Source organism: Arvicola amphibius, chromosome 7 (assembly GCF_903992535.2).
Source record: "Arvicola amphibius chromosome 7, mArvAmp1.2, whole genome shotgun sequence".
In the NCBI taxonomy this organism is placed as follows: domain Eukaryota; kingdom Metazoa; phylum Chordata; class Mammalia; order Rodentia; family Cricetidae; genus Arvicola; species Arvicola amphibius.
Window position 1 is genome coordinate 108,062,123 of NC_052053.1, and position 25,708 is coordinate 108,087,830.

The window sequence follows — 25,708 nt, forward strand, 5'->3', positions numbered from 1 at the left end:
AGATATGCGGGTAGAGTCACCTCACAGCACACTGTTAGTGCCCCAGCAGAATCTCACACCTCAGGCTCACTTAGTTACAGCTTTGCACATTAGCAGAACACAGTGGATGCTGGAGAAATGGCCCAGTGGTCCAGAGCACTGGCTGCCCTCCCAGAGGACTCGAGTTCCCCGCTCCCAGCACCTGCATGACAGCTCACAACAGTTTATAACTCCAGTTCCAGAAGAACCAGTGCATTCTTCCGGCCTCTGTAGGCACTGCATGCAAGTGGTGCATAGACAGTGTGTGCAGGCAAAACACACAAACAGGAAAAAATAGAATGCAAGGATAAGAATACACACCAAGTGCATAGCTTGATGGTAGAGCATATATGAGGCCATAAGTTCGAGTCCCAGCATTCACACACACACACACTCACACCATACACACTCTCACACACACACTCACACACACACACACTCACACATACACACACTCACGCACAGAGAATATACACAATAACAATGTTATGAGTTGCTTCAAACTGAAAGTAACCTAAAGGCCTATAAGTAACATGATGGACCTAAATAAAATCTCATAGAGAAAAAAGAAGTAGAATGTAACCTATGAAATTAAGCTTATGTATAAAGGAGCTCAAACGAAAGCACACTCCTTAGAGACACAACATAGGTAGTATCACTATAAAGAAATACAGAGATGTGGCTGCCCACTCCCTGAAAACACTTGAGCAAACTTCAGGGAATTCTGTGATGTCTTATGGTACAAAACATTTCAGAAATAAACAGATTAAAATGTCCCTATGATGCCTTATAGCATCAAATAGTTTAACATTTGTGCCTGTATCTCCTCTGAAACCTTCGCCTTTCCTCAAACTCCCCTGTTAGCCCCTCATTTGCTAACCTTCATCATGGGCACAAGACTATAAGCAATTGAAAATTAAGACTAGAAAAGCATGTAAAATTGGGGTATTGGGCCTGGCAGTGGTGGCACACGCCTTAAATCCCAACATCGAGAGGCAGAGGCAGATGGCTCTCTGTGAATTCGAGGCCAGCCTAGTCTACAAGAGCTAGTTCCAGGACAGGCTCCAAAAAGCTACATAGAAATCCTGACTCAGAAAAAAAAATTAGGATATTGGGTCAGATGTGATGGGTCATGAGGTAATTCCAGAAATCTGAAAACTTGAAACAAGAGGACTGTCATTGGTTGAAAGCTAGCTAGCCTGTGCTACTTAGTGTGAGTTCAAGTTCAGCCTGAGCTATGAAATGAAACCTAGCTCAGAAAAGATAATAAATCATAATAATACTAGGATGATGCACACAACAGATTTTTAAAACTCATCTTTAATCTTGATGCTTTACTGTCTTGAGAAGACTGTTGTCCATATCTGGAGTACTCTGTAAAAAGCATTTTCTCTAGTTTCTTCCTTATGATAAAATAGATAAAAGAGATATGGCTGGCATTCATATAGCTGAAATCAATATATAAAATTTTATTTTCAGTTTAAAATAAATCTATTTCTAATCAGTTTTAATGTGTGCTAACTTCACTAATGCATGCACTAAAATAATTATAAAATATATATAGTTAATTTGAGGCAAGGAATCTTTCATTTAATCTGCTCCTCTGTGAGAAGGAGCTCTGTGCTTTCAGTAGTAAACGGACCAAGGCTAGAACAACTCCAGACATACGAAACTCCTTTAAACAATGAGCCACATTTATCGACACCTGGGTATGGGAACAGCCTACGCATCGGCATGGGGTAAGAGGAGCAGGAGACTCACCTTCAGCAGAGGGTAGTTGATACTCGCCACCCACATGTTGGTAAACGGAGCTTCTAGGACGATGGCATCAACAGGGCACCCTAGACAATAAAAACAATGGAAGACAAATGCCTAGCTCTCCTCTTCACCCACCAAGATACCACATTCCCTAAGGGGTCCTCAGGGCCCTAGACATAAACTGCCTACATTCAAACCATTTGTGAAGTTTTTTAATATGCTAGCTCTTGAACCCCACACCACACCACAACAGTCTTGGGGTAGGGATTGAGTTCAGCCTCAAATCAACTTTATCTCTGATTGATTCATGGTGACTTCGTCCCCACCCAAAATGCCCTAAAGAAACAAAGTAGAGTATTCCTGGGAGAAGAGAGCATCGCCCACATCCTCAAATGTGATTGCTATCCCTTCATCAAAAATAATATATCTATAAAGAGAAAACAAAAGAAACCAGGTTGTAACTCAGTGGTGGTGCTCTTGCCTATCATGCCTGAGGCCCTGGGTCTGATGCCCAGCATGGCTAAGTAAAAAATAAAGCAAAGAGAAAAAAAAAAAGAAACTGAAGTCCAAAGACATTTTTTACTGGAGTTTTGAGAGAAAAACAACACGCTAGTCAAGCTGTAAGTCTCCATGGCTGCTAGAAATCGGGTGGCTAATAGTAAGAGAGAGACTGTGAGTTAGACATCAGTCTCGGGAGAGCTGCTCTAGGGATTGTAGAGGAAGAGCAAGAACTCTTAAAGTGTCGGGGTAAGCTCACACGGTTCTGATGCTTAGACAGAAGACATAGAGACAGACAGACAGACAGACAGACAGACAGACAGATGGGATGGATTGATAAATATGATTGAGCAGATATATGATAGACGAGACAGATTCAATTGATTGATAGATGTAGATAGTTAGATAGGCAGAGAGACAGACAGACAGATAGATAAAAGGTTACAAGTTTTACAAAGAAAGTAGATAAACTGCCAGGGGGTGGTGGTGCACACCTTTAATATCAGCACTCAGGAGGTACAAGCAGGCAGATCTTTGTGAGTTCGAGGCCAGCCTGGTCTACAGAGCTAGTTCCAGGACAGGGTTCAAAGCTACAGAGAAACCCTGTCTCAGTGAGAAACTGGAAGCAACTGCCAAACAAAACCACAAGCAATTGGTCTTGAGATTTTTTTTTTAAAATTTCATAGCAGCATTGGTTTTTTTCATGTTTTTTAATCCAAAGCTTCTATACTAATTTTTTAAATTTTTAAACAAATGATCTATTTGTTTAAAGAGATACTAAATTCATAAAATCAGTTAGAAAGCAAGTAAGCTACTCTCAAAATCCGATACACACCACACTCAGGTCTCTTGAACAACGCTGACACAAATATTATGGAAAACAGGCTGCAGAGGGCAGTGTGGCTATTGTTATTCTCAGAGTATATTATTTTCCTAGCTATGATTTAAATTAACATCATATTAGGAGGAGGACTCTTTGAGACTAAGACTTGCTACCTTCAGGCTCAGGGTCTTCCTGCCTCAAGCCCCTGAGCATTGGGATTATGGGTGTGTGTGCTTATTCAAGTAATTGTAACTCCTAGTGCTTATTCTTCATTTCACAGCTCAGAAAAGCAGCAGTTATACTGCAAAAAAAATCCTTCAAAATTAGGGGACCCTTCGGGTCTGTGGTCAGTATGTACACAAATTTCACAGAACCTGACTTTATATTTTTCTTCCTCAAGCCCAAAAGCTGCCATTTAAGAACTTTACATTACCTTTCTCCTCTAATGCTCTGGCAGCATCTGTTGCGACTCTGTAAAACAGCAACAGTGTGCATGAGAAACATGGCAGTTGAGTGGACAACGGCAGCATGCGTGTGCAAACACGGCAGTCCAGTGGACACTGCAGTGTGCGTGTGTAACACAGAAATCCAGTGGACACTGGTCATGTGCGTGTGAAACACAGCAGTCCAGTGGACACTGCAGTGTGCGTGTGAAACACGGCAGTCCAGTGGACACTGCAGTGTGCGTGTGAAACACGGCAGTCCAGTGGACACTGCAGTGTGCGTGTGAAACACGGCAGTCCAGTGGACACTGCAGTGTGCGTGTGAAACACGGCAGTCCAGTGGACACTGGCTGTGTGCGTGTGAAACACGGTAGTCCAGTGGACACTGCAGTGTGCGTGTGAAACACGGCAGTCCAGTGGACACTGCAGTGTGCGTGTGAAACACGGCAGTCCAGTGGACACTGCAGTGTGCATGTGAAACACGGCAGTCCAGTGGACACTGCAGTGTGAGTGTGAAACACGGCAGTCCAGTGGACACTGCAGTGTGCGTGTGAAACACGGCAGTCCAGTGGACACTGCAGTGTGCGTGTGAAACACGGCAGTCCAGTGGACACTGCAGTGTGAGTGTGAAACACGGCAGTCCAGTGGACACTGGCTGTGTGCGTGTGAAACACGGCAGTCCAGTGGACACTGGCTGTGTGCGTGTGAAACACGGCAGTCCAGTGGACACTGCAGTGTGCGTGTGAAACACGGCAGTCCAGTGGACACTGCAGTGTGCGTGTGAAACACGGCAGTCCAGTGGACACTGCAGTGTGCGTGTGAAACACGGCAGTCCACTGGACACTGCAGCCTCAACAACCCAGAACCAGCAATTAACGAAAAGGTCTGCACTCTCTGCCTCGAAAATCCAGACAGACACATAATTTTGCACACAATTTCAAAGAGTGTCATAGATCCTGATTTAAAGATCTTTTTCTTTAATGCTGCATGGATTATTCCAGAATAGCTGTTGGCTTCATGATTATACAGGGAGTTTAAAGGACTTGCCATGTCTTGAAAGCAGACAGCTTGTCAGGGAGGCTCTCTTTGCATTTCTGGAGAGAGAGAGACTACGGAACCGAGGTATTCCACTTGGGCTTCCCTTCCCTGTTTGCTGTGCCTTTGAAGACACAAGGACCCACCAGAGGACAACGCTTGGGCTCCCACTTACCCTGTACCCAGAGAGTGGCCCCAGAGGCACACAGGGGTCCTGCCACTTCTCGCCTTGGCCCATTCGTAGACACAAATGGCGTCTGTGGTTAGCCCCTCCTCAGTGGGTGTCCCTGTAGAATCCCCGAAGCCTGGCAGCGAGAAGAGGCGACCACAGCATCACGCCCTCCGAACCGAGGAGTCATCAAAAGCCTTCTGTCCCCGTCACATCTTTGTACACTGTTCTCAACACATACCTCTGTAGTCCACAGACAAGACATGGAAGCCTCCGTCGCTCAGCACCTGCATGCCAAAGGGGCTGTTATCGTTTCAAGCAGTTAGATGGCCCCAACAGAACAATCTCCTCTGCGGGACATCTACGTCCCGGTGTTGTAATGGGAGGAAAAACGTATTCTGAAGGGCTGGGATGCCACTCACTGGTAAGGCACCTGCCTAGTGTGTTCAGGGTGCTTGGTTTGAATCCCAGAATCACAAAAATTCTGTATTTTCTAAATCCAGAGGTGAGAGTGTTGTGGAACATCATTTGAAGGTGTGTTACATTCTTTCATGCTGTGGGATAGTTGTGCAGTGATGCAAACACGTGTTGCATTCTTTTATGTTGCATTTGTGTAACTCTGTGAAGCTGTGCTACTTTGCCTGCCTAAAACACCTGATAGATCTAATAAAGAGCTCAATGGCCGATAACAGGGCAGGAGAAAAAAAATATGTGGGGCCGACAAGCAGAGAGAATAAATAGAAAAAAAGAGAGAAAGAAGGGAGGAGAAGAAAAGGAGGAGAGGAGGAATCAAAGGGCCAGCTACCCAACAACACAGCAGTGACAGAGTAAGAAATTAAGATATACGGAAATAGAAAAAGGTAAAAGCCCAGGGACAAAAGGCAGATGGAAAAATTTAAGAAAAGCTGGCTACAAACAAGCCAAGCTAAGACTGGGCATCATAAGAAAGAATAAGACTCCATGCAATTTATTTGGGAGCTGGGTGGTAGGACCCCAAAAGAGTAAAGAGCAAAAATTAATAACATCAGGGCCTATGGGGAAAATGGAAAGCAGCGGGGGGTCACACCCTGGCTCTGCCACGAGCAGATATACAACATTAGCGTGCTTGTTAAACATTCAAATATGTAAATATTATTCAGGGTTGCTGGAGGGTTGCATGGACAGTGTACCAATGAGCCTGTTTCCATGCCACAGTCTCAGTTAAGCATTCTCTAGAGCTGGAGGTGTGGCTCCAAGGTCGAATTCACACCTTGTATGCTCAAGGCCCTGGGCTTGATCCCTGAGACCACACACACACACTCTGAAAGAATGAATTTATCTGAGAATAAAACACTACACAGAGTTGTGGGGAGAGGCAGTCTCATAATGGGGAGGTGTTTACCTTGAATATGGTCAAATAAAAGTTATATTTTCAACTAAAAAAAATAAAAAGATCACCACTTAACTGTATGAAATCATTGTCCAACCCCAAGTAGGTTAAAAAAAAAAGAAAGAATATGAAAATTTAATTATTAACAAACTGAAATATGATAGACAAAGAAGAAATTCTTAAAGATTCATTTTGTAGATAAAGAAACTGAAGAATCATGGTAGCTAATTATGTAAGTCTTGCAGCTACTTATGGATGGAGCCAAGATTCCAGTGCAAGCCTGCCTGGACCAGTCTGCATCTGTATACTGTGGCTACTGTGACAGTAGTGTGTGGCTAAGCCTCATCGGGGATCTTCAACATTCAGATCCAACTACAAGTAAGAAACAAACTGGAACTTTCAGTTTGGGGCAGGCTACGTTACCTCCAAAAAGTTAGCCAACACCCAGCAAGTGGGCACCAGGGAGCGGAGTAGGAATATGCGTGAGTGGTCTGTAGCACCCACATTGAGTAAGGATCTTACACCCCAATATTTACTCCTAGGAAAATAAACAAGCCCAAGGAAAACAAAATTGATGCCTTAAGTTTTCTGCAGCCGTACTACTTAAGTAAATTCAAAGGGGGGTGTGAAACTTTATAACATCAGTGGGCTGGTCAGCAGCTACTTAGGCATAAACTGGGAAAGGGGAAGTAAATTGGTAATCGTGACCCCTAAGTAAAAGCATGAAAACTAGAGCCGAGTGTGTGGCGCGTGCTTAATCCCAGCATCTGGGAGGCAAAGAGAGGCAAGCAGACCTCTGTGAGTCCAACGCCAGCCTGGTCTATATTGAAAATTTCAGGCCAGCCAGGGTTATATAGTGAGGCCCTGTCTCCAAAAAGATAAAGAAAATCAAGAAAATGGAAATGTTTATAAGAGAGTGTAAAAGTGTGCAACATCAGTTTATATATAGGTACAACCATAGTGTCAAAGGTTTTGTATGAAAGAGAGAGAAAGACCAGCGCGGAAAGAGCACAAATGTAACAGGATTAGGGGAGGGGAAGGACAGGGAGGAGGGGAAGGGGGAGAAATGATGGGAAGAAATAATTTGATAATGAAGATCTTTTGTTTTAAGGATATCACCTGTCCAAACAGATTTTGATCTTATTGTAGAAATAAGATCAAAATCATTAAAGGGTTTTGGGGCCCAGAGTTATATCCCCCCACCCCACACTTCCAGAGTTGTTCCCATTTGTTTACACACATACGCAGAGTTATTCTCATGTGTTTATGCACACACACTCCCAGTGTTAGTCCCACGATTACACACATGCACATACACACTCCCAGTGTTTTCCCGTGTTTACACACACACACACACACATACACACATTGAGAGGTGTCCCCATGTGTTTACACACACACACGTGTTTACACACACACACTCAGTGTTATTCCCATGTTTACACACACATACACTCTCAGTGTTAGTCCCATGTTTACACACACACACACACACACACACACTCTCAGTGTTATTCCCATATTTACACACACATACACTCTCAGTATTAGTCCCGTGTTTACACACACACACACACACACACACTCAGTGTTATTCCCACGTTTATACACACACATACTCCCATCCCCGCCAAGGTAATGATGAAGAGAAGGCCACTCATGAGGGGACAGATCTCTCAGGAGACCATCACACTGAGACTCTCCAGGAGAACTCCAGACTGCAACCCTGACAGAACTGGAGGGGACTTAGGGCGCTGGTGCTCTGTGGCCACTCAGACATACCTTTGCCAGCTTAATCCTGTGAGGAGCTGCCCTGTGGCGGAGATGCCGAGGGGAGAAAGCACAAAAATTAGGAACGACCGTGACAAGTTCAATACGAATCATCTCAGGCATTATCTCATCCTACGCACAATTTCCCTCCTTTCTTTTTTAGACTTTTGTTTTGCTTTTGTGTATTCTGTTGTTATTGTTGTTTGAGTCAGGGTTCCACTGTGGAGCCCTGGTTGGTCTCAAGCTCACAGTGATCTGTCTGCCTCAACCTCCCAAGTCCTGGGATTAAAGGTGTGTATCACCTTGCCTGGTCTAACACTGTTCTCTCTCTCTCTCTCTCTCTCTCTCTCTCTCTCTCTGTCTCTCTCTCTCTCTGTCTCTCTCTCTCTCTCTCTGTCTCTCTCTGTCTCTCTGTCTCTCTCTCTCTGTCTGTCTCTCTCTGTCTCTCTCTGTCTCTGTCTCTCTCTGTTTCTCTCTCTCTGTCTCTCTCTCGCACGCGAGCATGGTTTTTCCGAGACAGGTTTCTCTGTATAGCCCTGGCTGTCCTGAAACTCACTCTGTAGACCAGGCTGGCCTTGAATTCGGAGATCTGCCTCCCTCTGCCTCCGGAGTGCTAGGATCAAAGGCAAGTGCCACCACCACACAGAAAAGAGATATTTCTTAGTGGCTAGGCCAGCTTGCCTGTATCAGGGCCAATGACCAAAAGCCCTAGCCCCCACCCCTACCTTCCTTGGCTGCACTGGGCTCTCCAGGAACCAGCACAAACGCTAGGTGAAGTACTGATAACCCACCTCTGTGCAGCAGGGCTCACCTCCAGCCATCTCTGTCAGTTGAAGGAAAGGTCCTAAAGAAATGGCTTCAGAACTGGGGGGCGAGGGGAGATTGGGTCTCCTGAACTCAATTACAAGCTGTCTGAACCCCACTAACTCTGCCACAAAGCTCAAGAAGAAATGAAGGAGAAAGACTTGCCTTTGCAAATACAAAACACCCCCAAAATGACAGCGTCCACACTCACATACTCACATCAACAAAAGAAAGCAAAAAATTAGTCAGAAGGTAAAAAAAAAAAAAAAATCCTTCAAAAAACGTTAGCCTAAGAGTCAAAGTTGTTCAGTGTTAATGAGCAATGGATGTTAAGGCTATAAATCCATTTCCTAGAAACAAAAGTAGGCCCACACTTCAAATTTTAAATATGACTTTGGGGATGGGTCCAAAAGTCCTAAGTCTCCATCGCTCTGGAACCTAAATACACTGATTATGGTTGCATTGACAAGATCTCCTGTGGCTTCCTGTTTGAGGAATGGGGCTCAGTACTGAGTACTGTGAGCTCAGTACTGAGTACTGTGGGCTCAGTTCTGCTGACTATGAGCTGAGACTGCAGGGTAGGGGCTGAGGAGGGCGTGGCCCACGGATCTGGGTCAACTGAGGACAATTCCGGGTTCACACCCAGGCACAGGCTGGCAGTATGATGTACTGAGCCTTTAAATAAACCTCCTATAATACTGTCCAGCTTCATAAATCAGAACAATGTTCAACAAGGCCCACTGTTCAGTTGTTTTTTTTTAAAGCCCTCTTAGGTTTTATGTGGAGTTAGTAGACCACGTTGGGCCGCCACTCTGTTGTTCAGTTCAACTTACTTGAATCAAGATGTGAGAATTTAAAAAAAAAAGTGAGATTTAGCCAATAAAAGGCTAGAGCTAATAGCCAGGCAGTGATTTAATTAATACAATTTCTGTGTGGTTATTTCGGGGGGGGGGGAGGCTAAGCTAGCCGGGTGGTGGGACACAGCCTGCCGCACCTCCCTACAACAAAAAATAAAGTCTTAGGGAATGCAACTCAAAAATGGACAGAGCAAGAAAGCTCCCAAGAGCAGGCAAGACTTGAGAAAGCCATCACCTGACAGAAAATGACAGACAAAGAGACACAGGCCAGCTAGCCAGCGGGCAGTTTCCTGAGCCTGTTACTTGGTTTGAAGTGTGTGTGTGTGTCCCGCTCCCCATCCCCCACCAGACATGAAGGAGAGGGTAGGTTTGAAATACACTGTACCGCCCCCCCTCTCTTCCCCCCATCCTCCGTCCTCCCCTTCCCCCGCCCCGTTCTCTCTCCCCTCCCCCCCCCCAGCAGTCCTGCAGTCCCTAGCTGACAATCATGTGGGCCAGGGAAAGCTTTGACAGCACACATCAAAGGACAACAGGCTTCTGGGAGGCCAGCTTTGTGGCAAGGCCAGACAGGGACCACAGAGACTGGGCTGAGGCATGAATATGTCAGAGTGGAATCTATCAGAGTCCCCAGTTTCTGTGGTCAGAGTTCCAGGCGACTTCTCTCAGACATCAGATTTCACATAAAGGGAATTAATGCTAAATAAAGGACTCCCCTCTATCATTTTCTGGAAGAGACCACCAATGTCTCTTTGTTTGCCCTCTAACGCATGCCTAAACCTTTTCCAGTCGTCCATGGGTTTGTCAATCCATGGTGTATTTTGGAGGCCATTTGGAACTAGCAAGTGTTACAATGGGAATACATGTTTCATAGAAAGCTATGCACATAGTCAAAGAAATGCAGGGGGAATCTTTTACATGCCAAATGAAGAGGATTGCATGAAGCTATTTGGAAACAATTATTCCTAGCTCCTAGGATTTGAAGCAACCAGTCTGAGACCGAGGGGAGAGTGGCTTGGCTGATATTCCCAGTGGCCTTTGTGCAAGGCTGTGGTTCTGTCAAGTCTTCTATAGTCAGCTCTTCCTGTCGGACACACACATAGACCCTCTTCCTCCAGGCTGCTAGCTCTAGTACTTTCTTGGTTTAAAAACAACTGATTCTGTTTGGATTCCATCTATCATCCTGGATAATCTTGAGAAGTCAGGAACCATTCAGTGGCTTAACTAAAATCGATAGGGACATTCTGGAGGAATTTTCATTCCCTTCCTTTTGAAAACAGACTCACATCATTCTACATGCAGACTGATGATTTAAAAAGAAAACATTTGCCAGAACACCTTCGAATTTCAAAGAAGGAATAGAAACAGGCGAAGGATTGTCTGTGGTTGAAAACTGCCTTCAGTCTCCATGGTTTAGAAACACTCTTAAGTGATCAAAGACAGACAGACAGACAGATATAGATAGATGATTGGTAGATAGATAATGATGATGATGAAGGGAGATAGATAGATGATAGAGACAGATAGATGATAGATAGATAGATAGATAGATAGATAGATAGATAGATAGATAGATAGATGATAGACAGATGACAGACAGACAGACAGACAGACAGCTACTCTAAGCAGAGGTGCTGACCTGTGTTGTGCACTGCCATGAAGATAAACAATAATCGGGTTCCCATCATGAAGGGCCGCTTCGTACCAGCAGCGACACTTGCCCTTGGCCTCTGCTCCCCGGCAGCTGGGGACCGTGTGCCTGAAGAGCAAGCAAAGGTTTTACAAAACTGCAAAGGCAGAAACTCGCTTCCTTTCCAGGCCCTTACGCCAGAGATTATATATCAAATTATATCTCAAAACAACAGTTTTTTTTTAAACTGAGTAACACATACATAAGCTAATAATAAAATCCAAGGGCACAAAATGTCTGAGGAAAATTGTTATTGCTATGGCTCTCCTCCACGCAGGGTGTGCCACCGGTTACTGCTTTAATTTCTGCCATCTTTGTTTCTGTTAAGAAGTTTTCAAGATTGCAGTTCTTAGGTGCAAGCTATGAAATAACAACAAAATAAAAACAAGTTGAAATAAGTAAAAGATAACAGACATTTACCTAGAATTTGAACCTAAGCTTTTATTTCTCTCTCTCTCAGTAGCCACTGAATTATTAAGACACTTATACATTTCAACAGCTACTTAAGTTTGAATGCTCAGATTTCAGCATATGACCACGTGGGGACTTTAAAATAACAATTAAAGATGTTCAGCAACATGTGGGGGAGGTGACGGCTAATCTTGGTTGTTAACTTGACACGCCTAGGAAGAGTGAACCTCAGCTAAGGAATAGCTTCCATGATTGGCCTATGGGTGTGTCTGTGGGGTGTTTCCTTAATTGTGAGTTCATGAGGGAAGGCCCCAATAAGAAAGATGGCTAAGGATGTAGAAATCTAGTACAGTGGAAATGCCCTGCAATCTATGATGTATGAGTGACCTTAGCGAGGACTCATAGTAAGGGAGACACGGAGCCTCAACTGGTTACCTTCAATAGCCAGGCAAGACTTCCGCTTCTGGCACTGGGACACGAACCCAACAACAAAACCTTTGACCAACAATCTGTCCTGCCTGCAAGAAACACTGGGGTAATGGTGGCACAGAACTTGTGGGAGTGGCCAACCAGTGACTGGTCCAATTTGAGGCCCACACCATGAGAGGGAACCAACACCAGACACTGCTTGGATGGCCAGGAACCAGAGGCTAGACAGCCCAAAGACCCAGGATAGAACCCAACTGGGAAAAATAAATTCAATGAAATGATTACTAAAATTGGGGCATCATCTGGGAACTGATGGGAGCAAATGCAGAGACCCACAGCCAAATACTAGGTGACCCAGGGGAACCCTACAGAAGAGGGGGAGGGAGGTTGTAGGAGCCAGAGGGGTCAAGGACACCATGAGAGCATGGCCTACACAGTCAACTGTGTATAAGCAAGGCTCATAGGGGCTCACAAAGACCGAAGCAACAATCATGGACCCTGTATGGATCTGAGCTAGGCCCTCTGCATGTATGTTATGATTGTGTAGCTTGGCATTCTTGTGGGACTCCCAACAGTGGGAGTGAGGGTGTCTCTGACTCTTGCCAGCTCTTGGCACCCTTGCCCTCCTACTAGGTTGCCTCATTCAGCCTTGATGTTATGGTTTGTGCCTAGTCTTGTTGTAACTGGCTATGCTGTGTTCAGTTGCTATCCCTGGGATACCTGCTCTCCTTTTGAAGGCAAACGGAGGAGAAGTGGATCCAGGAGAAGGGGCAGGTGCTTGGAAGAGTGGAGGAAGGGAAACTACAGTTGGGATGTAATGTATGAGAGAAGGAAGAAAGAAAAGAAGGGAGGGAAGGAGGGACAGAGGGATGGAGGGAAGAAGAGAAGGAAAGAATGGAGGAAGGGAGGGAGAGAGGGAGAGAGGGAAGGAGGAAGGAAGGGAGGGAGAAAGGAAGGAGAGAGGGAGGGAGAGAGGGAGGGAGGAAGGGAGGGAGGGAGGAAGGAAGAAGTCGGCTTAATGTAATCCAGGAGCAAGTCAGTAAGCAGCCGTCCTCTATGGCTTCTGCTTCAGTTCCCACCTACCTAGGGTTCCTGCCCTCACCCCTCAATCATGAACTGTACCTTGTAAGATGGCATAAACCCTTTCCCCAGCAAGTTGATTTTGGTCATGGTGTTTACCACAACAGAAAGCAAACTGGGACGGCACTCTCCTACCATTAAGTGATAGTTAGTTGGGATGTAATGTAACATACCTCTGGAGCCTTCCTAGATTATACACCCAGGTTTCTTCTCCACGGACAGGCCCTTTTTTTTTTTTTTTTCATTTCTAAGCTACCCAGCTTGAAGTCACTACTCAAGGGGAGTCATGCAGTCTAACTATGAAACCAAGTGGCCTGGAGACCATAAACACCCATCTTCAAGTTCTTCTGTCTTGTTCGGCTAACAAGAGAACCCTGAAAAGCTGCCTTGTACCATCTCACAGGGACATGCAGAACTGGCCAAGAGGCGATGAATCTTCAGTCCTGTATGTCCCTGCCCTCCGTAGGGCCTCCGGAAACACTGGTGCCGCTTTCCTCTGGGTAAGCTGCTCATGAACATAGCTGCCTCACCAGGCCCACGTGGTCAATCAAACTATTAGCTAGACTGTCCCTGAGAATAAGGAAAAAGTTATACGCACCATTCTAGAACATCCTCCTGTTGGAACTTAAGACTCACGGAGATAAACTGTAAAACAGAGCATTGGCAATGGCAGCGAAGAGCAAGCAGTAGACCCAAAGAGAAGATTCCCAAGATTAGCACAACAGAAATAAGGTAGAAGGTACATGACCTCCTTTGACCTTGACTGGATTTTTTCTGTGTGCTAGAGCTAGGCTATGGATGAACCCACCAGCAGAGGCTGTCCACCCTGGAAGCTGTAGTCTTATTAGGAAGCAAAAGTGAGTAAGGAATCATATTACTCGATGACACTGGAAAGAGCTGCCCTAGGTATGGAACACAGACAGCCAGAAGCGCATTTCCCTAAAGAGGAAGATGACGTAGGGGAAAGGAAGGGTTCCTGAACGTGACCAAAGTGAGGCCCAAAATATGAGTGAGGGTGGGATGGGGCATGGAGAGCTGGGCAAAAAGAGAGAGCTGAGCAAGTTCTGGTTGTGGCTTTTGTCAGGGAGCAAGTGTGTCTGCAGCAGAGGGATGCCGGAAGGTGGGTGGGATAAGGCAGAAGTGGGTGAGACCGACTTCAGACTCTAAAACAAACATTCTGTAAGTAAAATGGAGCGGGGGAGTTGTCACAATAAAAGGAAAGGTATGTGGAATGCTTCTAGAAGCTTCCACAGTCAGCCAGGTCCTGCACAGGGGCAGCACAGCCCTGCTTCCTCTACACTCTCCCAGCGCATCTCCACATCCCCCACGCGTGTCTGTGTCTCCATCTCTCTGTCTGTCTCATCTCCCTCTTTCTCATCTCTTCTCTCTACAGTTGCTGCAGGTGAGACGATCGGGGACATCTTAGATGGCTCACAGGATGACACATTACTGGCCGCACACGCACAAGAACCAGAGTTAGGAAGACAGCTCACTCACCAGACGCCGAGCAGCACCCCAGGCTCAGGCCTGAGGTAGAAGTTCACTGTGTGAGCGATCTTTGACTCAGGTCTCTTTAAATCCACAAGGGGGGTTTTATCTGCAAAGCAGAAATCATAGTCCAACCCTCAGCATCGGGCTTCATGTCTGTCCGTCAGTTTTCAAAGAAGCTTTGTTTCTATAAGCTAATCAGTTCTAAGTTGCAAGCTAAGCAGGATCCTCACCCTTTCTGGAGCTAAAAGCAGAAGAAACCATTTCTCTAAAAAGGTAAGTAGAATCAGGCAAAAATAAACCCACAAGGAATACCATCATCATTAGCTCTAAGGCAAAATATAGCTAGTACTAACATACAACACAGTGAAAGACACTGAGAGCGAGGGCTTCAGTAGGGGGTCAATCTCTCTCTCTCTCTCTCTCTCTCTCTCTCTCTCTCTCTCTCTCTCTCTCTCTCTTCTATAATTACTCAAATAAGAAGGATTAGAAGGCCGAAGTGATGGGTCAATGGATTACATGTTTGCTTGCCACAAAAGCTAGGCAGACATAGCAGCCAGCCTGAAATCTCAGCAACAGGGAGGAAAAGCAGGGGATTCCCAGGGTAAGCTACTGATCTGGGAGCACCCAGTGTCAACACACACACACACACACAAATGCTCACATACACACACACACATACATATACACACATGTGCATGTACATATATACACATTCATACACTCATATGTGCACATTCACACATGCACATACATTCAGACACACATGAACCCATACACAAAAACATACAGAGACATATACACACATATGCACATAAACACACAGACACATGTACAAATGCTCACATACATATACAGACATACATACACACATACTCTCATATACACATATACCTATACACACACTCATACACACATATGTGTATATACACATACATACACATACAAACATTCAGGCATACACAGAGACACACATATGAACATACATACAGACATATACAAAGACCTATGAACATACACACATCTTACTAGCAGAATGGGTGAATTTGTGCTAACCATCAATATGGTAGGTTTCCAACCACGTGAGTCTAGCCAGGATTTTGTAGCAAGTGACTTTTCTTGTGTCATGACTTTAAGAGCAGTGAGTTTTTCATTTAGGAGAATTTATGTAGGAATATTTGTGGGCAGTGCATACTTACAAAAATTGAAATAAATCAACATGTTCATGAGAGGAGGGAAAACACGTTCCTTGAAAGATTTGCTCGTGAAACTTCGGTATCCAGCAGCTATTTTTCTCATGAGTGCTGAGCAGGCGCGTGGGAAAAGTCTGCAAAATATGGAGAAATAAAGTTTTCAAGATCAGCCCCAGCTTTGTCTTGGTTTGTTTTCCTTTTAAGATTCAAATCCAGGGGCTGGAGAGATGGCTCAGCAGTTAAGAGCACTTGCTGCTCTTTCAGAGGACCCAGGTTCAATTTCCAGCACCCACAAGCAGCTAACAACTGTTTGTAATCTCCAGAATTTGACACCCTCACACAGACATACATACAAATATGCAGGCAAAACATCAATAAACATAAAATAAAAATTAATAATTTTCTTTAAAAAAAAAAAGCTTCAAACCGAATTCCAGAGTCTAATCCTGGCATGTCAACAAAAATCCTTCACACAGCTGCTTGTAATTATGTAAAGGGCGCTGTTGGGCAGCCAGGTGAGGAGGCCATCAGAGCCCCTGCCAGTCCCTGCAGAAGCCAAGCACGACTGGAGCAGGAGGGCAACCTAGGACCACACTTCTGGGTGAGCAGCCCATAGGAGGCCTGGACAGCATCCCAAAGTGGGGCATTAACAGCTGCAGGCAGCTTAGTCGTGGCCCTGCTCAGAGCCCTGCTAGCTCTGTGTGAGTAGCCACTAGAACCGCGCTCTTCTGGCTGAGTCTCCGAAAGCAAACTAGAGAAGATCCCACTTAGAGAGGAGAAGGACCTGTGAGTACCAGGGATAGAAAAGGACACCAAGGTGCTCCAATAGGGCTGAAGCCAGGGCAGGGTGACGTTGGCTCACACGCGTCTTCCTTCTTTTTTGTTTGTTTTCTTCTTGGCATTTATTATTATTTTATGTGTATGTGTGTTTTGTCAGCATGAATGTATGCGCACCATGAGTGGCCCTCGGACCCTTACATCCTTCTCTTACTGTGATCTTCAACACACACACCTGAAGCTAAGTGCCATGACAGCCCAGTGACGACGCCCACTAAGGCCACCTGTCTTGAGTCACATTTTTCATGAAGGTCAAGATGGTGTCCTACCTGAGAGCTGAACCAACATCTCCTGCTTCCCACTTACATCCCCACCATCCATTGTGCAAATCCTTTTCCCTATGGTAACTATGGTTACCACTGATTTTTGGATGTGACGATGTCCTTAGAAGGCTGTTTTGACCTCATCTGCTAGACCAGAGGGAATCAGGTAGTAATTGCCATCATTCCAATGAATGAGCCACTTTCCCCGAGTCTGCCTGATCCCAAAATTTTGCCATAATCTCTAATAAGCTTTTACAGACATGCTGAGTTCTTCATGCTCCCCATGCAGGCAAAGAGGACCCCACAAAGAGAACCCCAGGAACGGTGCTGGCCTTCACCAAAATTCTGCTCCTGGGGAATGGTATTTCATGCTCCCTTTCCCCTCTGCCCCCTCGCCGTGTCTCAGAGCCCCTTCCTCCTATTTCTGTCCCCCTTTCTGTCCCTGTATTGACAGGAGCCTCCCGTTATGGAAGCAGTCAACCTCTAAGCAGTTCTCCTTCAAGTGTTGATGACATACAAACCCAAGCGTTTATCCATACCCAGAAGAGGCTTGAAGAGGAATGACGGATCACGGATTTGGGACAGGTCTGCCAGCAGCAGAAAAGCTATGCAAGCCTCCAAGTCATGGGCAGCTCTACAAATATATCGCACATGGGCGACTGCCCGCCCACAGAACCAGCAAGAAGGACACGGAGAGGACTGTTTCATAACACTCTAGAACAGCCACCACGGAGGCTGCAGGAAAGGCAGGGTCTTGTTCTGGTTTTAGAAATGAAAGTCACAACCCGGAGATTCTGCTTTGAGCCACAGATCAAGGCAGCTGGGGCAGACAGAGCAGGAGTCTGTGAGGGTAGGCTTCCTACCAGTGCGCCCTCCTGCTATCTGTCTCTGCATTCCTGCACACCCTTCCCCAGTCCGCACACCCCTTGCCTTCCAGGCTCCCCCCAAGTCATCTTTTGAAGGTAGGCAGGGTAGTCTCCTGCTAAGTTACCTTTTGAAGGTCTGTCTGCTTGGGGAGCAGAGGCATTGAAAGGAAATATGTTTCTTTCCTTTTTTTTAAGGAATAATTTATATGGGACCTTTTTCTCAAATAGCTCCAGGCACTTCCGTGAGAGCCATTTCAGGGAGAGAAGAGAATGACCTGATCCCGCAGCATCAATAATGCAAGGGTGTTTCTTTTAATGAGGGGGCTGTCAATTTGACTTGCCCTAGATCAGTAGAGGATCAAAAGTCACCAGCGGCTAACAGACCTGATTTGAGCAGGGGAGGCAGTTCCTGGCCAGTCCTGGCTACAGGCTGGCTACATCAAACAGCCACCTGGGAACTGGGGTGTTCTTTCACCACCTCTTGATCAGCTGCAACCACAGGGCGCCTCATAGGGACCCGAGGACCATGCTGGGAGAGTTCCTGGTGAAAACCTGCAGGAGTCAGAGCTTGTGTAGAGCGAGTCCTTCCTGCCCAGAGGTGTCCACAAGCCAGCTACGGGGAGCCCAGATCAGACAACATTCAGCCAGATTGCTGTACCTCCATTCCATTGCCGACTGACGGGGTCAACCCATGCTCCTCAAGGCGTCTCAGGCTACGCCCTCCCGACTGGATTCCATCTCATTCTCTTTGCATGTGTTTCGTGGTGACAGAGCCTCTCTACACAGCCCTTCCCTCTGTGGATTTTTCTTTCTGCCCTTCTCACTCATGAGCAGAGCCTCGAACTGACCCTCGGTTGCTTTCTGATGCTTCCCTATGTGCAGGGTCCTGAGGATTTGCATAACATACAAACATAACATACATAGCATAACGCAGCTTCTTCGACATCACTCTCTGTCTACCACATGTCCAAGTCCACTCCGTATCTGCTGTTCCACAAGGTGAAGATTGACAGTGGAGACATGAGGGGGACAGTGGAGACATGACGGGAGACATGGGGACATGAGGGGGGCAGTGGGGACATGACAGGAGGCAGTGGGGACACGAGGGGAGGCATGGGGACATGGGGCAGTGGGGACATGAGGGGAGGCATGAGGACATGACAGGGAGGCAGTGGGGACATGAGGGGGGGCATGGGGACATGGGGGAGGCATGGGGACTTGGAGGGAGGCATGGGGACATGAGGGGAGGCATGGAGACATGGGGGGAGGCATGGGGACATGAGGGGAGGCATGAGGACATGACAGGGAGGCAGTGGGGACATGAGGGGAGGCATGGGGACATGGGGGGAGGCATGGGGACATGGAGGGAGGCATGGGGACATGGGGGGAGGCATGGGGACATGAAGGGAGGCATGAGGACATGACAGGAGGCAGTGGGGACATGAGGGGAGGCATGGGACATGAGGGCTTCATCCTTTATGTTTTTAACTACAATTAAAAAATGAGTCACCAGGGGCTCAGCAAGTCCAGGAATTTTGCCTGTTTTACTCTTGTGGGTACAAGTCCTAGTCTGCTAGCACATGAGATATGAGGTGACCAGTACCAAGGGAAGATTTAGTAAGATCTTCAGCCCCTCCTAGGAGCCCTCTGCGAACATCTAGAACAGAAAGGTGATGACTCAGGGCAGTGGTCAAAGAGGAAAACAGCCTTCAGGCTTCTTCCTCCTGGCTCCTGTCCTGAGAATATTTTTCATTTTCCTATCTTGTACTACTTGCAAGTGAAGATCTATTCTCATGGTCCCATCCACTTTAAATAGTAACTGTATCCTATGAACTTTTAAAATAAATACATTAGCCGGGCGGTGGTGGCGCACGCCTTTAATCCCAGCACTCGGGAGGCAGAGGCAGGCGGATCTCTGTGAGTTCGAGGCCAGCCTGGTCTACAAGAGCTAGTTCCAGGCCAGGCTCTAAAAAAGCTGCAGAGAAACCCTGTCTCGAAAAACCAAAAAAAGAAAAAAGAAAAAAAAAATACATTAGCAGGGAATGGGTCTGAGTCAGATTTTTGTCAACTTGGCACTAGAGTTATCTAGAAAGAGGAGTCTAAGTTAAAGTACCTCCATTAGCTTGCCTCTAAACAAGGATGTGGGACATTTTCTTGGTTAACGATTGATGTGGCAAGGTCCAGATCACTGGGAGCATGCCATCCTTGCTCCAGTGGCTCTAGATGATGTTAAAAAGCAAGATGAAGCCAGGGGGTGGTGGCGCACGCCTTTAATCCCAGCACTCTGGAGGCAAAGGCAGAAGGATCTCTGTGAGTTCGAGGCCAGCCTGGTCTATAAGAGTGAGTTCCAGGACAGGCTCCAAAGCCACAGAGAAACTCTGTCTGGAAAAACCAAAAAAAAAAAAAAAAAAAAAAAAAAAAAAGCAAGATGAACAAGTCAGGCAGTGGTGGTGCACGCCTTTAATCCCAGCATTTGGAAGGCAGAGGCGGGTGGATCTCTGTGAGTTCGAGGCCAGCCTGGTCTATAAGAGCTAGTTCCAGGACAGGCTCCAAGAAACCCTGTCTTGAAAAAAAAAAAAAAAAAAAAAAAAGCAGAATCAGTTCCTGCTCTAACTTCTCTTCACAATGGAGTATAAACCCTAAGACAAAAATAAGCCTCAGCCTCCCCAGGTTGCTGTTGGTCATCGTGCCTAAGGCACTCCCAAGTGAGGTCTCCTGTGCCTGGCTGTGATCCTAGAGCAGTTTGTAACCAGCACAATTAAAATGGAACAGAAAGAAGAAATGTAGGGTCGGGCGGTGGTGGCTCACGCCTTTAATCCCAGCACTTGGGAAGTAGAGTTAGGCAGATCTCTGTGAGTTAGAGGCCAGCCTGGTCTACAGAAGTAGTTCCAAGGCAGTTAGGGCTACACAGAGAAACCCTGTCTCAAAAAAAAAAAAAAAAAAAAAAAAACAAAAAACAAAAAACAAAAAACAAAAAAAAAACAAACAAACAAACAAAAAAAATGTAACAAAACTAACAATACCTTCCCCGGGTCAACAAAACAAAAGAGATACACACACCTCCTGGGGCCACTGTCTCAAACCCAGCATTTGGCTCCCGTGCAAACAAGATTAGCGAGGTGGTACAGATCAAACAAGTGATTGGAGACGGCTGATTGTCCAGACTCATGGGAGCCAGAATGTTTAAAAGCAAACACACCAAACACCATGATAAACAGACATTTTCAGATGCTAAGAATGTTACGGATTTACACAGGTAATCGCAGACAAAGTGATTTCAGTACTCCCAGAAGTTCAGCCAGTCTGAACTCCGACGGGAGACAGGATAATTTCGTCACTCCCGGGAACTCGCACCCGAGGAACCAGGTATTTGTCACTACCTGATCTTTCTCCACCTACACAGACCCTTGACCTTAAAAGAGTCCACCCCATATTTCAGCACATTGTAGGCTGTGGCTGCCTCTATTATTAGTAATATTTAAATCCATCCGGTAGAGTTGCAAATTGAGCAGGTAAGAAAACTCAGCTTTTTGGAGTCTCGTTTCCAAAACCCTTATACATTTCTAAAATGTTAAATCTGCCTGCCTCGCTGGCCTGGGTAGGATTTGAAGACTGGAAGAAAGCTATCTTCTAGAACTGCGGAGTAAGCGAGGATGTAGAAGCCAGGAAATCACTGTCCCCCATCGTCCTCAGCTCCCCCCCTTCCCCCCCTCCCCCCCCCCCCCGCCCCGCTCCAAATCCCAACCCTAAAATTCAGAGCTCTCTAGACCGCAGAGAATGATGGACCAACGAGTCATTCTTATTGCCGCAGCAACTGCCTTACCCTTGCCTGGAACAGCGGGGCCATGGAGGTGACTGACAGACCAAACACACTCACCTCAGGTTCCTCAGGACCATATCCCACCAGGAGCCCACGCAGGCACAGGCCGGGGGCCCGGGCTCCGAGGCTGCTTCACAGTCCCTAGCATCCATCCCCAGGTGCTGCCACCGCTGAGGGAGCTGCCACAGGCCACCTTGGCCCAAGTTCGCCTTCTCCTCCCCTGCTGCGCTGGTTCCCGCCTCTTCTACCTCCCAGAGGGAAGCTTGGCCACCTGCCAGAGGTCACACTCATCTCAGGGGCTGGGGCTTCCTCCCTGGCTGATCTCATACTCAAGCACACACGTGAAGAATGAAAACAAAACACAGAACACACAGCTGCATAACTATTTTGTTTTCTGTTTACTTTCCATGGGTTTTATTATGTATCCCTAGGAGTCCTGGCAGGTGCTTGCCCCTGCTGGGCCCACTGAATAAAGAAAAGCTTCGTTTTTAAAATCATGATGTTAGGTGTGCTAGGCACGGCTTTATAAGAGCTACCTGTCATTATTGTCACAAAAATTCCTTTGGTTAAGCTGAGAGACTGGAGAGACGGTTTGGTGGGTAAGAGCTCTGGTTGCTTTTCCGGACAACAGCACAGCCTTGAGCTCCCAAGAGTCTATAACTCAGCTTAGAGGATCTCGCAGCCTCTGTGGGTGCCAGGCATGAAAGTGGTGCTCAGACAGACAGACAGACAGACCCACGTGCAGGCAAAACACCCAGACACAAACATACAGTGTTTTAAACGTTCATCTGTCCAGGGGATTTTTGAGCTACATTGAGCTACACAATTATTCCATGTATCCAAAATGAAAATCTTTTTGGTGTTTTCTTTACTTATCAGTATTTAGCCAAACCCATTCTTGGGCCACGGAGCAGCCACTAGGTGGCTGGCACCTAGTACAGGTTACATTTGGTAGTTTTTCTTTAAGAGCAGAAGCCACAGGCTAGCCAGGACTGCTCCCCAGAAGCCACAGGGCCAGAGAGTAGGAGTGAGGAGGGGAAAGTTGCAGTGTGAAGCCTGCATCCAGGCTTCTTCCTGGAGCAAACAAGGTGCAGCAAGCCAGAAGTCACATGTGACCTTTCTGTGGTGTGGGTTCTGGAAGGATCCATATTGGCTTAGGACCCCAAGACCAAGTTCTCACAAAGATTTTCACAGAGGGACAAACGGCAGGGAATAAGAGACAAAGACAGGAAAGAGAGGATGAGGAGAAGGGGAAGGGAACCAGGGTAAACAGGCAGGGGTGTTTGTCCCAGAGGGGAACAACAGACTGACTGCCTCTGGATAGAGGGGACAGATATGGGACATTATGCAAAAGGTGGTTTATAAAGGTAAAATGGGAAACCCCATGTTATGATGTGTGTTTAATTTTAATTGGCCATGTTCTTTAGATAAACCAAAGGGGCCTTTTGATTGCTGGACTTCCATACTTTGATACCTGGACCTTGGTAGTCAGCCTCAGCAGAAAGAAGTGGCCAAATAAGGGAATCGATCTTGGTGGCTAGCTTTAGAAGTGTAACCTAATGGTTTTTAGCAAGGCAGAGGGAATGGCAGAGAAGGGCAAGGGCTGCCAGAGGAGACGTGCTTGAGTGGGCTCATGTCTCTTTAGGACCTCTGTGGTCTTTGACTATGAAACCCCAGAGAGCATGCAGGAACTCTTCTGCTTGGGGAAAATGGATCCCTCTGGAAGAAAAGACAACTGTCTAGAAGGGGGTGGCTCTTGAGGACTAAACCGTGCTATGACAAGGACAGACTACCCTTTTCCTCTTTTAATTACTCTTACAGTGCCCGTTTTGGAGGCAACATCGGGCTTGCACCTCTGCCTTCTGTGTGACACGCAGGCGTTCTCCCACGGGGCCATAGCTGTGGTCTTAATTTTCTTCGCACCAATTTTCTTCTTAAAGATATTAGCTGGGCAGCTGCGCGCATAGCTGCGTGGAGACTCGCGGAACACGTGCGACCAGAGCGGCGGGTGAACAGGCGGTGCAGCGGCGGGTTAACGGCACAGACACAGAAAATAGACATAAAGCTTTATTAAAGGAGAGAGAGAGAGAGAGAGAGAGAGAGAGGGAGAGGGAGAGGGAGAGGGAGAGAGAGAGAGGGAGAGGGAGAGGGAGAGGGAGAGAGAGAGGGAGAGAGGGAGGGGGGCACGTGTGCACACGCAAAAGGGGGGCAGTGAGAAGAGAGAGAGAGAGAGGAGAAAAAAGATTCAGGATGACTCCAAGAGACCAGAGGTTGCTGGGAGTGAGCGTGGAAAGGGGCGGGGACCAAAAGAATAACACCTAAGATAAACGTCGATAAACTACTCAGGTGGGCCTCGAATTCACTCTCCCAGAACTTCAGCTTGTGGTGTCTCTGCCTCAGCCTCTAGAGGACTTTAGACTGCAGGCCTGCCCCACCAGGGCCAGCTGCAGGGTGTCCACCTTCTGATTCACATCAAGATACAAGAGGACTCAGACCAGGCTGAGTCCGTGCCAGCTGAGTCCATGTCAGCTGGTCTGCAGCTGCCTCGTTAGTGGGCTGAGATGCCTGACAGGTGAGGCTGCTGCAGGCGAGTCTCCCCGGTGTCACACCTGTTGATGAGAAAGCTCCTTGGGATCCCACCTCAGGAGCTGGCTGTGAAGATGGTCGGAATTTCCGAGAACTTGTTCAAGGCATCTCATGAGCCTCTGGGCCGTTCTCTGTGGCACTGGGGACTCCAGAGGGAGCCAGCAGAGGAGGGAGCTGAGGCTGGTTGTAGTCGGACTGCAAGTTCCCAAATAATGACATGGAGACTTATTAATTATGCTAGCTCAGCCTATAGCTTAGGCTTGTTCCTAATTCTTATAACTTAAATTAACCCATTTTTTTAAAATCTAGGTTCTAGCATGTGGCTTGATACCTCATCTCCACACTGCCCACCTGCTTCCCTCCCCCAACCTGCATCTGGCTGGTAACTCTGCCTTTCTTCCTCCCAGAGTTCTCGCTTTTCCCAGAAGTCCTGCCTGTGTTGTGGAATATTACCTTAACTAGGCCAAGATGTGTTACATTTGTTCGTGTTGCAGAATACTTTAACTGTGCAAAGGTTCCATTTGTCTGTGCTGCATTTGTTTAACTATGTAAAGATGTGCTGCTGGTTCACCTTGCCTGCCTAAGGCACCTGATTGGTCTAATGAAAAGCTGAACAGTCAATAGCTAAGAAGGAGAGGGTTACGTAGGACTGGCGGGCAGAGAGAATAAGTAGAAGAGAACCAGAGAAGAAGAAATGAAGATTCCCCAGGGCAGCCACCAGCTAGACAGACATGGAGTAAGAAATTAAGATATACAAGATGAGAGAAAGGTAAAAAGCCTCGAGGCAAAAGGTAGATGGAGAGAAATAGGTTACATTGTAAGAATTAGCAAGAAATAAGCAAAAGATAAGGCCAAGCATTCATACCTAATAAGTCTCTGTCATGACTTGGGAGCTATCCGGAGGCCCAAAAGAAGCCTACATGCCTATGCTCCCCTCACTAGCTATTGGCCTTTCAGCTTTTTTTTATGCCAGTCACAGCAATACCTATTCACAGAGGGCACAAATATCCCACAACAATCAGTTAACCTTGGAGGACCCCAGATTTTATTTCTAGATTGAGAGGACAGGGGTTTGCCTTTAGTTGAGCAAGACCAAGCCCAACTTCTGGGGAAATGTTTGAAATGACCAGCAAAGATTCTATAAGTGGAAATTAGGGTATTCTTTTCTTGGTAAGATTCTTAGATCAATGCTCTAGGAGAAGCATTCTCTACCCTAGAGAGACAGACAGACAGACAGACAGACAGACAGACAGACAGACACACTTCGTTTCCTTTTTTCCATCTAGTCTTGAACTCCTGATCCTCCTGCTGCCTCTATCTTCAAGAAATTGAAATGACAGGCATGCCCCGCCGTGTCCACCCCCTTTTCAAATGACACATTTTAGAAGATGTGAGAGAGCAGGCTCTCCAATCTGATTTGCCATAATTTAAAAAAGATCATCCATTCATTTACTTGTAGCTTTCAAACACCACACTGGGTACTGGAGGAATAGGAAGCAGAATC

The 25,708-nt window shown here is 46.6% G+C and overlaps 1 protein-coding gene across 2 annotated transcripts in view; it reads right to left on the bottom strand.

Moving 5' to 3' along the window:
* Nucleotides 1–21,770, bottom strand: part of Abhd12b (abhydrolase domain containing 12B) — a 31,282-nt gene extending 9,512 nt beyond the window's left edge. Inside the window, exons 1-9 of one of the 2 annotated variants that reach the window (XM_038335743.1) lie at nt 21,676–21,770; nt 15,839–15,966; nt 14,649–14,748; nt 11,181–11,300; nt 7,896–7,926; nt 4,986–5,031; nt 4,751–4,880; nt 3,531–3,568; nt 1,780–1,859 (exon numbers count right to left, since the gene is read on the bottom strand). In XM_038335743.1, the coding sequence (XP_038191671.1) occupies nt 1,780–1,859; nt 3,531–3,568; nt 4,751–4,880; nt 4,986–5,031; nt 7,896–7,926; nt 11,181–11,300; nt 14,649–14,748; nt 15,839–15,966; nt 21,676–21,770 (768 nt within the window). The remainder of the gene's footprint in view (nt 1–1,779; nt 1,860–3,530; nt 3,569–4,750; nt 4,881–4,985; nt 5,032–7,895; nt 7,927–11,180; nt 11,301–14,648; nt 14,749–15,838; nt 15,967–21,675) is intronic. The other variant, XM_038335744.1, reaches the window with a different exon arrangement.
* Nucleotides 21,771–25,708: the final 3,938 nt, after the last annotated feature.